We start from the raw sequence: 13790 nt of genomic DNA, 5'->3' as shown, positions 1-13790 counted from the left end.
ATTGCATGAAGCCTGTGATAGCAGTGACCCTTTTCTGGTCCGTGCTGATGTGCTGCTCTCTGTGAGTGGCTCTTGTAGGACCCCGATGATGGAAAAGGGTGGTTCACGTTCGGCTTCCTCCTTTGGGACTGAAGAGCAGCTGCGAGGCAGGAGAGCGTCGGCCTTATCAGCGCCTTCTTCTGCTGTCATGGTACGTGTAGAGCGCTCTATCCATGACCGTACCAAGATTTAGTGCCGTCAAGGTAAGCACCTTGGTGGCACTGGGTGGCAGGTGGCAGGCGCAGCTGGACTGTGGGGGTCCAAGGTTCCCCTGGACATCTTCCGAGTCTCGTCGCTCTTCTATTGGTGGTGCTCCCGCGAAGCTTATCGATAAGCCACTCCCATGACGCCAAATGCGCCATTCGGGCTCCATCACAAGATCTTTGCGCAAAGACATGGATGCGCCATGTGAGCTGACGCCCGTCCGTCACAACCCGAAGGGTCCATCTTTGCCCTCTGCCATTTCGTACTCTTGCATTTATGTCGAATTCGACAGGCGCCCGTTATTGTTCGTCCTTATCTCTGAAAGTATCAATCAAGGCCGAAGTGCTTCGAGCAAAACAGCCACAGCCACAGCCACAGACTGTGGCTTGGCCTGGCTTGAACAGCCAAATGTAAATTGTTAGGGAGGAAAAAAATAAACACAAAAAGAAAAGGTTGAAATGACATCAGCCCAGGTCTAGCCGCAAACAACTTACGACCAACAGTCGCTTGACTTGCCAACTGTGCTAAGACTCTCAGATTCCCATCTCTCAGGGGAATGCCAGATCTGCCCCATGCAGGGGCCCCTCATTTGTTGAGGTCGTTGCCAAGTCTTGAAGCCAAATACTACAAGAGAAAACGAAAAAAGGAAGAGAGGAAAAAAGAATGGAGCAAAATATAGAGAAGAAAAAAATCCAATCGTAACCTCGTCAAAAGTTGGGTACAACGACGAACAAGCGTATACCGCCCATTGGGTTCTAAAGTTCTCGTGACAATATAGTCTCTCGCAACTTCTTACTATCATGGTGTCACCTCGCCTGCAACGAAATGATTGGCCGAGGTAGCATTCTGTAAACGCCACACGAACCATTAATACATGTGACTTGGTTGATACTCAGCCCACCCCTTTCATTCATTGCAGAGAAAACCATCGTCGCCATCGAGAACGGTTGATGTCAGTAGTGCATGAGTTCGCGGGACTTGCCGTGACAGTAAACACCTCTCCAACAACAACACCAACCTGGGCGAGTGGTGAGCATTACGTGAATAGTTCAAGTCGCTGCCAGTATATAAACCCACAATAAGAAAATCGACCGACCAGCTCGCCTCACAAGTCTGTCGCTTTGCCGAGTGCCTCTGTAAATCCCCGAGATCCGGATCCGAACTGCCGGCGACATGGCCGAATACCACTGCGGGGGCGGGGCAGATGTGACGAGGAGAGGGGGGACCGACCATCATCGGCCTCAGTGCCTCAGTGCCTCAATGAGGAAGAGGTTGAGCAAACTCTCTGTCACTGATATATAGTCCAACTTCCTGTCTGTTTTTTGTTCAACGGCGATTTGCTTTACATCTTTCACACCACGCTCAAAAAACCCAAATTCCTGATCCCGAGGTTCGGACCCCCCCCTCCTTTTCCCCAAACTTGACTTCTCAATGCCTTCTCCACTGAACTCACAAATGTGCAAGCATCTCCCCCCTTTTCCTCAGCCTCTCGTGCGCCTCCTCAAGCTCTGAACCATCCCCAGATCTCAGCCCGCCATGAGGTATCTCAGATTCCCCCGCAAGCCCGCACATGGCCCAAAACTCCAAACACTGACTCGCACATCAAAAGTTCCTTCGGCCAGGTGCAGCCTTTCTGCCAGAACATTCTCCCGCCCAACCTCACCTGTGCGGCGTTTCCCCTCCCGGTCCCGAAACTCGATCTCGATTTCCGCATTGTGGTAGACCTTAACCCCCTCATCCCCGTCGGCGTCGGCCCCTTTGGGAAACGCAACTGGATCTCCTTCTCCGGCGGCGTCTTCACGGCCAAGTGGGGCACCGGCACCGTCGTGCCCGGCGGGCAGGACAGCCAGATCGTCGTGGCGGAGACCTTGAGCACAAACGTTGAGACGTCGTACCTGCTCAAGACGGACGATGAGGAGCCTGCTTACATCACCGTCAAGACGACGGGGTGGCGGACGGGACCCAAGGACGTCATGGAGAGGCTGTTTGACCCCGCGAGGGCCAACGACGTCAAGCCCGAGGAGTACAGCTTCCGGTTGAATGTGAAGATGGAGACGGGCGACGAGAGGTATGGCGACATTGTCAACACCGCCATGTGGGTGGGGAGTGGTGCGAGGCTGGGTGCTACCGTGATTTATGATGCCTACAGGGTCATTTGAGCTCTTGATGAGACACATGGCTGGTTGTCGAAGCTTCGTTATCCTTATACTTGACCGGAAACGAGTGCATGGGTCTTACTCCTAAAAGGCTGTTAAGGGAGCTTGTAACTTAAAATTGCAGAGTATATAATTTCAGGCCAAATAGTTGAATGAATTATATATATAAAATAAGTTTAAATAATTGTTTTTTTACCACAAACTAAACAAAACTTCCCAAGAAGTCCACGCGAATCAGTTAGTTGTGAATCTGCTTTCCCATAGGCCTAAGATTTGTTTAACCTTTCGATGTCTTTCATTTAGCCTTGCCTGCCCATAAACCCTTTACAACAACCAACGTCACGATCAAGCTACCGCACATAGCAAATATGTTAGGCTAAATACACCTCAGAACGGAAATCCAGTCAAATTCTGCTGTCAACACTGCAGTATGACTGATTATTCAGAAGGAGATATAAATATTCGACCGGTGACTTGAGGTCGTATACTGCGAGGAAAGGATAATATGAACCAGACCTGGAAGTTGGAGAGGGCTTTGAAAACGTTCTCTACGGGTCGATTGCACTGGGATGAACTTTTTAATTGTTTGGCATGCCGCCTCACTTGTTTTATATTATGGACAAATATAGTTCTAATTCCCAAGATATTGTGGCCTGGTAAGCCGACCGTAGTCTACTCTTCGTACATGATACATGCTATTATAAAGCGCACCAACGCTAAACATAAGCATTTTCCAACACAGGTTTCCACAACTTCCTAGACGTCAACCTAAAAGTCAATTAGGCTTCTGAATGCCTATCCCATCTGCTTGGAGTTTACTATTCCAACCTGGCCATCCCAAACGCCGCGCAAACCATTTCCAAACAATCGCCCACCGCCAAAGGCAAGGGCGTCCGTAATGCATCAAAAGAGGTCGGCCAATCGAAGGTGAGTCGTCGCAGACCAACGGGTCACTGAACACTCGAGCGTGTGAAGACGCTGCTCTTTGGGTTGATCCTCCAGGGAGTTGCCGGGCAGCTCACATCCACAAGCAAAGCTTTCCACTAGCAGTACCACCGGCGACCCAGTCCATTGTAGGATGGAACTGCGCGACAGCGGGAACAGCGGAGATTCCGTCGCCACCAAGCTGAGCCAGCTGTTCACCGTTGGCCGCATATACATCGACAAAGCGGTTCATATTCCCGATGACGAACTTTTGAATACCATCCTGAGGTCTCTTTTGCCACTGGGGCTTTAAAATGGTTACCCACCGCCCCGTCTGATTGTTATGCCGGACGACATGCGAGGGCTCCATCCCCTTCTTGTCCCATTGCTCGCGGTCGCCGTAATTGTATATCTTTATGGTATCGTCATACGAGGAGGTCGCGACGTGCCCTGCAGAGCTCCATGCGGCGTGGGAAACGGACAACCTAGAGTCATGTTCGTAGCACATTTCCGGGTACCGCATGTCTCCCTTCCCAGTGATCTTCCGCAGATCCCAGATTTTGACGGTCCGGTCCAGTGAGGCTGTAGCTACCAGATGCGGCTCACGTGGATTCAGCGAGAACCCTCCAATCTTGTTGTCCGATAGCTGCCAAATCTCTGCTTTTCTGTCACGAAGGTCAACTTTGCCGAGGGCTCCGTTGAGTGTCGAGAAGTACATCAGGTTTTTGTCATTAAGGGGCATGTCGATGGCCGAGAGGGGCACGTCGTCGTCCTTGTCTTCGGGCTCCCAGACAGGCACGCACATGTCGCCTTCCAGGTCAAGGACGCGTATCGTGGAATCATATGACGACGTGTAAACCTTTTGCTGTTCGAATGGAGAGACGATGATGGAGGAGATTGTCCGGGTGTGAAGTTTGTATGCGCCAATGACTGGCTCGAACCATTTATCCTCCGCATCGTCGTCGTCGTCGTCATTGCTCTCTGGGCCAGCCTGGGATGCATCAAAGATGCCCAGAGCGCCCTCCTTGTCGCCAGCGAAGATCAGAGGCTTTTCCTCGGTGGGATGGAATGCAGAGCTGTAAATACGAAGCGGGCATATCTTAATATCTGAACATGTGTTAAGAACAGCTCGCAGAAAATGGTATAAAGGAACCTACCGTTGGGAACCCACTTCCCATACAGCTCTAGGCCATTCATTTTTTTGCGGAGTTCCTTCAAGTCCTTGTCTGAAGTGTTCTCGATGTCCTCATCCGTGAAGGTCGGGACTCCGGGTTGGGCGCCGCGAGGGAGTAAAGCCCCCAGTCCGTCAATACCATTATTCCACTTCTTCCCCTCGACAGCGATGTCGCCGAGTTTCAGATCGCCGCCAATCCTCTGCCTTTTTGCCTTCTCTTTTGCAGCTTGATCCTCCAACTCGACCTCGTACTTGCGCTTCAGGACTTCATTATCCGCATCCAGTCCCGCGACACGAGCGCTGCGTCGAATCGGTCCTGTCGACGTCGCGGGGGCAGCTTCCCTCTTAACGGGGGCTGCCCTGGCTGACCTCGGGGGTGGCTTGGGTTTCGCGGGCATTATTTTGTTGGATGTGTTTGCTAGATCCTTCAAAATAGTTTGGTTGTTCGCGATGTTCTCGAGTCGACGACGCTCGAAGGCGCTCATCACCTTCTCTTCTTTAACTTTCTTGGGAGGCATCTTGACGGGTTTATTGTAGAGAAGTTGTGAGTATAGAGATTTCCACCAAAGGTAACCTGAAGGGTGCTTTCAAAAGACCAAGTTTGATGCTAACAAAAGCACTGCCTGGAATATATCATGCGTCAGGGTGTTGAAATGTGGTTATAAAATGCTCGAGCAAAATCGACCGAGGTAAATATAAACCTCCTTTTGAGCTCAGAGGCAAAAGTAAAGACTCGAAAAGACTCGAAAAATATATTAACAATGAAGAAAGACAAAGGCGGGATTTTGAAGTGTAGTACTCTGGGATCAGAATTGAGCGCAAAAGGATACTTTGGTGGAGAGGTTCCCAGGTGGGCATGAAGGAGGCGATTCACGACGGACCCGGAAAGAGCGACGCGCTCCTCGCTTTCTTAATTGATTTTACCGTGTCTGCAAGGAAAGCGCGTTCGGCGTGCCTATGCAGGGATATAAAGTCTATTACGTCAGCCATCAGAAGTGGGGTACAGTAGTGGTATCGCACCAATGATTGCATTTTGGTTCCTGACATGGCCCGAGCTTCTCTTTGGTTGTAAATTTCCAATGACTATTTGCCAAAAAAAAAAAAAAAAAAAGTTGGCGATGCTTCGATTTGGATCTTCTAGTTGATGTTGCGACCACCCAACAAAAGATAACCAATCATGGCCACAACTCTCACGCCGTTTCTGTACCAGACGAGGACTATTCTGCGAGCCTCTGCTGCTGTTCGTGCTTTTTCAGCAACTGCAGGGCAGCTTCACCGACCCCCGCGCGAGCAGCCGATTCCCTTCGAATGGGAGGGTTCAATCGAAGAAGAGCGCCCCGACATCCCTAGTGGTCGCGACGGCGGTGTAAGGTCGACGATTACTCCAACTGAAAGACATGTCTTTCGCAAGATTTTTGACGATCTCGCGAAGCGTAATCCGACTCTCGCTCAGCCTTCCTCGCTGAGCAGCGATAATGCGGACGCCGCTGATGCTCCCGAAACCGGATCCCGCGATGCCATCCTGAGCAAATACCCCCCTTCCTTGCGCCGAGCTGCCGAAGCAGCGCTCGGTATGCGTGAGGTCTCAGATGACCATCCGGAGAGACCCTTTGCCTCCCGCATTGCCTTTAAGCGCGAGGAGATGGAGCCCGACCAGGTAGATGCAGAGACGCAGGATATACATGACGAGCTGCGGACCCTGGAGGCGATCAAGCTTCAGCAACTTCTGGATGTCTGCAACACCGATGTTGAGGTATGGGATGTGCTGGAGCAAGAAGTCTTCTCCATGGTTGAGAAGCTGGGCATCGCCCAAGGGAAGCCTCAGGAGGGCAAGAAGAAGGCCAAAATAGAGAGACAGGCGCCATCCCTCAACATGGACTCACACGGCCCAGTCTACTCTATGCATCTTCTCAAGGCCCTCAGGACGCTTGACCAAAACTTTACTCAGTCTTCGCCCTTGGCCTTGAACGTTCTCCCCAGAGTCAAGGAGCTAGGTCTCGCCTCCTACGTCCTCGGAGTCTCGACGCCCTTCTACAACGAACTGGCTTCCATTCTCTGGTATCGCCATGGCGACACCCAGGCTGTCCTTGCTGTGTTGGATGAGATGCAGTACGCGGGACTGTTCTACGATAAGCAGACCCTCCGCCTGATCGACACTATTGAGCTGGCTCTCGACTCCTTTCGGGACCGCCAGCTCGGTGTCTTTTCAAAGGCTGTTGGCACCATCCCGGGTTACAACCTTGACGTCAAGGCTAATGTCGCACGTTATGCGCGGCGCGTTCGTCATGCTATCCGGCAGCAGAGAACCGCCGCAAGGTATTGATCGTGCCTGCTGGAGGGACGATCTGAATATTGTTCAAAATCGCTTGTATACAATATTGTATTAAACATGTAATAGTAACGCTGCTCATATAAATAGTCCCTGCGGGATATTGTAGGATATGGAAAACAAGACACTTCTTCGGTCCTCAAAACTAACTGGGCCCAACGAAATGTCAATCATGTTGTTTGGATACACAAGTTGTTCCATGCATTCTTGTAGTGTTAACTACCGATTCTTGCTATACTCGACAGTACATGAAAAGATAGACGTTTATCCCCAGAACCATGTACTTGGAATTAGCAGCCATGCATCGGATGACAAGGAGGACAAGCCACGGCTTCGGAAGCTAAGGTTAGCTGCCAGCATCCCATCGCTAGCCTGAGCCATGAACCCCTCCTGGCTCCATCTTTTTGCAGACAGGTTAGTGCTGCTTACGCCTGATGGCGACGTGAACAATACAATAATACATTACGTAGAAGCTTTCACGAGACCACCCCGGACATTTGCCGAAAGCCCTAACCACACTGCCCCCAAAAGAGTGCTCATCAGCTTCACTAGTCAACGAGATATCGCAGCAACTCCATCACTCTGATTAGAAAAGCATTGGGTTTTATATCAATAGTACGAAAAGATGCCGCCTTGATAGTTTTAAAGCTGCCGTGTACTTCTCCCATATTGGAACTTGAGATTCCATTGATACGCAGAGCCAGAGTATGTCAGAATGATGTATCAATCTTATTTGGCCACGGTGCATTGGTTGCCGGACTCGTCAAATTCAATGCCAGAGATCCAGTCTCACTCATGTCTGGCTATGGGCGTGTGCAAGAGAGAGGCTTTGACGACGCTCAGGTGCCCAGTTATAATTCGGAAACGATTATGGAGTACCAAATGATCACCCATGAAGGAAGCATCCTAAGTGGATGCGATGTAGAGCGTTATGATAGGTTCTTCTGCATGCTACTATGCCGCATCTCGCAATCCCGTAGTGGGTACGGAGTATATCATAACAACTAGGACAAATAAGGAACATGTACCAATAATTGCTTCTGCTGGGATGAGAAGGTGTGCTGCTACTGTGAAAGTAGACCCTGGGATGGGTGCTGATGCTGCTTCGTTAACTCAATCAAGTTTCAAGCTGGGAAACCGCATATGTGTATTTGCCTGTTGGTTACCTATTATGATGACCTAGTAGCTAATTGAATGCATTCGCAGATTTTCAGGAGCACTCCACGGCTTCAACGGAAATTTCAAGCGACAGCTGCGCCGTAGTCATAACATCATGCTAAATAGGCATAACACGCGCTGTCAAGCTGACTTACTGCGAGGTGCCGAGAATCAACAAAAAATGAAGTGAATGAGCTTTTCAGACTCTCGGCAAAAGATGAAGTTGCGGCCAGTGTGGATTGAACACACGACCTTCAGATTAAGTGAATGAAGTTGACTGGGTCAATTAAGATCCCACTTCAGTCTGACGCTCTCCCAACTGAGCTATGTCCGCCGCTATCTTCGAGGGTCCACTCCGATGTGTGGTTCTTTTATACCAAGTGGCCGAGCCTGAACTAAGAGACATTTCATCTTTTCGAATACGGTACGTCAGAATTGAATATCTGTATGAGAGTAATCTGACTTTGAAATGGGTAAAAATTCATGCATTCATCGATGAAGAATTATAGTCGTGCTTTTCCTCTCGGAGTGTAAATAGTTTTGCAGGCTCTGTCAGTACGGATCCGCGAGTCAACATCATGAGACTTATGCACATATTCAGGTAACTGATTGTAATTATTCCAATTTTCCGAATGCTACATTGAACATGGCTTATCTCGGCATGTTGAATACTTTAAAAAAGAAGAAAAAAAGAAGTCTGCATTTCATATCGCAGAGTCATGACCCATATGAACACCCAAATCACGTCCGGCTAATACATGCATTTGCCCCCCCCCCCCCCCCCCCCCCCCCCCCCCCCCCTCCCATGTGCAGTTCACTCTCTAGAACCTGGCACACCTAACCAGGATACCATTTTACCATCCGCGGCCAGCCATCTTCTCTTCAGGCTTCATGCTGTCGCAGTTAATACCGACCATGGCCTCACCCAAACCCTCGCTGCATTCGGCGAGAACCTTGGGGTCCTTGAAGTGCGTTGTCGCTCTGACGATGGCCTTTGCGCGCTTGGCGGGGTCGCCGGACTTGAAAATGCCGCTGCCGACAAAGACACCATCGCAGCCGAGCTGCATCATCAGCGCAGCATCGGCCGGCGTGGCAACTCCGCCAGCGGCAAAGTTGACGACGGGCAGACGGCCCAGCTCGGCAGTCTGCTGCAGAAGGGTGGGGTCGACGCCAATCTCCCTCGCCATGGCGCGGATGCCAATGACACCCTCCGTCTGGAGGATGGCCTTGGCGCGGGCAATGTCCCTGGTGACGGTCTTGACGTGGGTGACGGCCTCGACGACATCGCCAGTGCCGGCCTCGCCCTTGGTGCGGATCATGGCGGCGCCCTCGGCGATGCGGCGCAGGGCCTCGCCGAGGTTGCGGCAGCCACAGACGAAGGGGGCCTTGAAATCGGACTTCTCGACGTGATACTCCTTGTCGGCCGGGGTGAGGACCTCGCTCTCGTCAATGTAGTCAATGCCGAGAGCCTCGAGGATCTGGCACTCGACAAAGTGGCCGATGCGGGCCTTGGCCATGACGGGGATGGTGACGGCGTTCTGGATTTCCTTGATGACTGCGGGGTCCGACATGCGGGCGACTCCTCCGTCCTTGCGGATGTCGGCGGGGACGCGCTCAAGGGCCATGACGGCACAGGCGCCGGCCTCCTCGGCGATGCGGGCCTGTTCGGCGTTGGTCACGTCCATGATGACTCCGCCCTTGAGCATCTGTGCAAGACCGGCCTTGACGGCGAACAAGTTCTTGGCGGCGTCTCCATTGCTGCCGTTAGCCTTGGTAGCGTCGCTGTTGGTCATTTTGGCTGCTGGTATGCTGCGAAAACTGAACGAATAACGGTATATACTTTGCGCAGGTTGAGGGATCGCAACTTATGAAGCCTCAGCAAAAGGTATAAAAGGCAAGAGACCGGGAATAAAGCGGCTGAAGAGTACTAAGGGGGTATAATTCTCAAGGATTCCTCAATAAGTGGTAGTAGGTCAGAATAGCTCCGCTCCGCAATGGATCTTTTTTGGCTCGTTCTGTGATCGGTAACAAAATCCGGGGTAGACGTCTTCGGGAAGGATGATGAGGATGGGGAAGGCTAAGACATATATATATAAATACACTACGGCGGCAACGAAATGATGCACGATGCAAAGTCAATGCCAAGTGGCTGTTAGTCAATGAAAATTTTTCCTCGACTGTCCTATGTACCGAGTCATCCCGTCTTTCCCGCGGTATCATCGAGTCCCTGGGCCTGCTCCGACAGACAAAGTATAGACGGACAGACATACACTACAGACACAGACCTTAATTGCCTAGTTGAGCCGAGCAAGCTGAGTCGGCGGAAGTCTGGCCGTAGGGATCACTGTGGATGACAGAGGAACCCCGAAGGGCGTGGAAACCTAACCCCGGCCTCGGAAAGGCAGATTACGGTTACTCCGGCGTCTGGGTCTGGGCGAAGCTTCTCTCCAGAATGACAACCACAATGTCATGGAAAGGTGCAGATAGTGCGGGCATTGGGCGGCGCCGGCGTTGGAACGGATGGTGGCGGGCGGAGGGGGGTCCATGTTGCGGTCGAGGGAACACACATGGACGGGATGGTCAGGTTCAATGCCTTTCGGAGGTCTATCCGAAGGTACCCTTCCTCATGCTGTATGACATGAAGGCCATAACCATGCACCAGCAGGGATGCCCACCCTGACATGCTCCGACCTGGTGGTAAGCGAGGAGCAGCATAGAGCGGAAGACGGGTATCGGATGTACGGAGTGCGGATACATGACTACTAGTAAAGACTGACCCGCTTCATATTCCCGCGCAAACACATACTAGGCACTGTCTCCTCCAACTTTCTGTGGTCATCTGTGATGATGACAGCGGGCTAGGAACGATTACATGCACTCTGTTTCTGTATGCATGTAATATTCTCTCGCATCGCCGCACTTCTAGGCGCTTTCTTGGCCCTCTATCTGCCGCCGCCGCCGCCGCCTCCCTTACCAATCCCGTTACTCCGCCATGAAGTACTCCAAACCTTACTGACCATGTAGCACTAACATCCGACTATGTGTCTGTACGCATCTCGCCGTTAGTGATATTCCCTGCTAGACAGGGATCCATGACGATACCGTACCCAAGGGACTCCCGATCGCCGCCGACAAGATAACCCCGCTAAACCGCTCAATTAGTTTGTGAGGGGCAATGGGATTGGTAGTACGAATCGTTGTCGCCAAGGCCGCTTCTGTCTACGGATACACATCCGCCTGGAGCTCAATCTTCATATTAGTCTTCTGCTGTTCCTGTGATATGTTTCCATAGCGTATGGTTTTGGGGGGTGGTTTTTCTATTGCATGACTCAATCATATCCAAACACGACAACTATCAAGAAAATCCTGCCATTGTTTCATAAGGGACAACATCTCTTTTTTTTTTTTTTTTTTTTCACGTTTTCAAACTTGTCAGCGATCGATCATTGACCATGTTGACACTCACTGTAGGCGTGCTCGCCCTTCAAGGCGGGTTTCAAGAGCATCTTGAACTCGTACGGAGAGCTGCCTCATCGCTCGAAGCGGACTCAACGCCAAGCCTACATTCGCACACCATCACAGCCACCGAGGTTCGCACAGAGGAGCAGCTCCGCCACTGTGATGCCCTCATTATTCCTGGAGGAGAGAGTACCGCGATCTCGCTGGTAGCCACACAGTCCGGCTTGATGGAACCTTTGAGAGACTTTGTCAAGTAAGCTCACGATCGCGGCAAACATAATGAGATTTTATAAAAATTCCAGTGCAGAAACATTTTGTCTCATCTGCTCTTATTCAAATCAAAACTCTTTACCTCGTTCCGATGACACAAACGGCTAACACCTCTTCTTCGCCAGAGTGAACCGAAGGCCGGTCTGGGGGACCTGTGCCGGCGCAATTCTGCTTGCCGATGAGGCCAATGCCACCAAGAAGGGTGGTCAGGAGCTCATCGGCGGCCTTGGTGTGCGTGTGCACCGAAACCATTTTGGCCGCCAAATCGAGAGCTTCGTCGCCGATCTCGACCTACCATTCCTGTCGGGGGGTGAAGGTGGCTCGAAAACGGCCACCCGTCCTTTCCCAGGCGTCTTCATCCGCGCGCCGATCGTTGAGGAGATCCTCAGTGCGGACAACCAGCCGAGACCGTCGGTTGAGGTACTCGCCGTACTGCCTGGGCGCAAGTCCAAAGCCAGTGGCGTCGCCCAGACCGCGGAAGACGACTCAGTCGGCGACATCGTTGCTGTTCGTCAGGGGAATATTTTCGCCACGAGCTTCCATCCCGAACTGACTGACGACATTCGCATTCACGCCTGGTGGTTGAAACAAATCCTTGCTGGCCGACAACAAAATCATGCGCTATAGATCCAGCACACGCAAATGCCATCCATATGACATCATCATCAACCGTGAGGTGACAATAAATTTTCAAATCAATCAGCAAATGTGTCATTTCACACGCCAACAACCATAAACAAGATCCTGCCGCCCATGCGTCGACGTTGGGGGCGGAAGATAGGGTTAGTTGCACTACACCGGCGGCATAGAATAGGTAGGCCCGGTTTCTCCTGAGAGCTACCGACGCAACAAGGACGGAAAACCGCGGATCCTGGCATGGAGGTTACTGGGTCGGGAATGGTTGCATACCAGCCGACGTTTCCTACCTGGAATGCGGAGACAGGGACTGGTGACATCCGTGGCTTGAGCCAGCGAGTTCCAGTGACGATAATGAAAGCAGATAATGTGAGCCGCAGATTCCTGTCAATTAGAAAGCTCGTAAATGATGCGCTCTTCTGCATGGAAAGTTCCGCCGCGAGATTGTAGAAGGGTGGGTGCATCGACCCGGATTATGAGTAATAGAAATCGCCCGTCTCCATAGCGTAATTAGGTTTATAGCAATGATATCCGGAGATGGTGTTTCTGACATGGTATGAAAGATCAGCCAGCAACGCTACGTCAACTAAAAGCTTGGCTTGTCTCAAGCACTTGCGGGGCTTGGTTACTTTGATATGGTTATTTCTGTGCGTCCTGGTGGAGGAAGTTACCGAGATCATGATCCTAAATTTAGAGATCTACAGGAACATGCTCCTATTCTGCAGCAACTCATTGCCGACTCTGCAAACATGTTCCTGGAGCGACAGCTTAGCGGATATCATGCACGAGGGATCTTCATTGTGTGCCTGAAATAGCCAGATAGAGAGTCTGGTGACTTTTGATGAATCATGGATTGGGGTTATCTATGCGATGATTTACCTCCGCTTTAAGGGCTTGAGAGGAACAGGCCCATTTCCACGGAGATACTTTAGCTAACTCGACTGCTTTGTGCGGAGACAACGTAGTACCGGATTGCTATTATGAACAAGTGTATGGTTTATAGATGTGTAGACGCAATGATCCGGAGATGCTCAAGAAGGATTTGAAATTAGAATTATGATGAGTTTCTTCGTGTGATATGAACAAGCTCAATGTAAAATATCGCTACCCATTTGGCTCAAGCGCCCTTTATCCGCTGTCTGGTTTGGAAGATGAGAAATGAAATGATGAGAGTTGATGGTGCAAATGGCGGCCCTGCAAAAAAAGAAAATAAGAACTTTTTAGGAAGGGCAATGAGAGGTACAGAAAAAATAAAAGGACTAGATAAAACCAGCTTGAGAGGCTTATGCTAGGATAACTAAGAAAAACAAAACAGAATGGTATCTAGTATTCTTGGTGAAATGAAGCCCAATTAATCCTCGGCTGCCACTTTTTTGCAAACCTTTCCGACTATACCACCGTGTCTGGTAAACGTAACCTACACGACATCAATCTTTTCTAA

The 13790-nt window shown here is 50.9% G+C and overlaps 5 protein-coding genes across 5 annotated transcripts; 3 read left to right on the top strand and 2 right to left on the bottom strand.

Annotated features, from left to right (window-relative positions):
* Positions 1–1779: 1779 nt before the first annotated feature.
* On the top strand, positions 1780–2402 carry CTRU02_206712 (uncharacterized protein; the record flags this gene model as incomplete). The annotated part of the gene is made up of 2 exons (XM_036732368.1): positions 1780–1784; positions 1853–2402. The coding sequence occupies 2 exons, from the start codon at positions 1780–1782 to the stop codon at positions 2400–2402; spliced, it is 555 nt and encodes a 184-aa protein (XP_036575844.1).
* Positions 2403–3417: 1015 nt separating this feature from the next.
* CTRU02_206711 (WD domain-containing protein) lies at positions 3418–5015 on the bottom strand (the record flags this gene model as incomplete). The annotated part of the gene is made up of 2 exons (XM_036732367.1): positions 3418–4430; positions 4481–5015. 2 exons carry the CDS (start codon positions 5013–5015, stop codon positions 3418–3420), a joined length of 1548 nt encoding a protein of 515 aa, XP_036575843.1.
* Positions 5016–5674: 659 nt separating this feature from the next.
* Positions 5675–6820, top strand: CTRU02_206710 (uncharacterized protein; the record flags this gene model as incomplete). Its single annotated transcript, XM_036732366.1, has 1 exon — positions 5675–6820. The coding sequence occupies one exon, from the start codon at positions 5675–5677 to the stop codon at positions 6818–6820; it is 1146 nt and encodes a 381-aa protein (XP_036575842.1).
* A 2018-nt stretch (positions 6821–8838) lies between these two features.
* On the bottom strand, positions 8839–9777 carry CTRU02_206709 (pyridoxine biosynthesis protein pdx1; the record flags this gene model as incomplete). The annotated part of the gene is made up of 1 exon (XM_036732365.1): positions 8839–9777. The coding sequence occupies one exon, from the start codon at positions 9775–9777 to the stop codon at positions 8839–8841; it is 939 nt and encodes a 312-aa protein (XP_036575841.1).
* Positions 9778–11436: 1659 nt separating this feature from the next.
* On the top strand, positions 11437–12340 carry CTRU02_206708 (pyridoxine; the record flags this gene model as incomplete). Its single annotated transcript, XM_036732364.1, has 2 exons — positions 11437–11696; positions 11839–12340. 2 exons carry the CDS (start codon positions 11437–11439, stop codon positions 12338–12340), a joined length of 762 nt encoding a protein of 253 aa, XP_036575840.1.
* Between the last annotated feature and the right edge of the window lie 1450 nt (positions 12341–13790).

The sequence above is a fragment of the Colletotrichum truncatum genome (assembly GCF_014235925.2).
Source record: "Colletotrichum truncatum strain CMES1059 chromosome Unknown Contig_0003, whole genome shotgun sequence".
In the NCBI taxonomy this organism is placed as follows: domain Eukaryota; kingdom Fungi; phylum Ascomycota; class Sordariomycetes; order Glomerellales; family Glomerellaceae; genus Colletotrichum; species Colletotrichum truncatum.
Note: the sequence above shows the minus strand (reverse complement) of the source record. Positions and strands in the feature narration are given on the sequence as shown.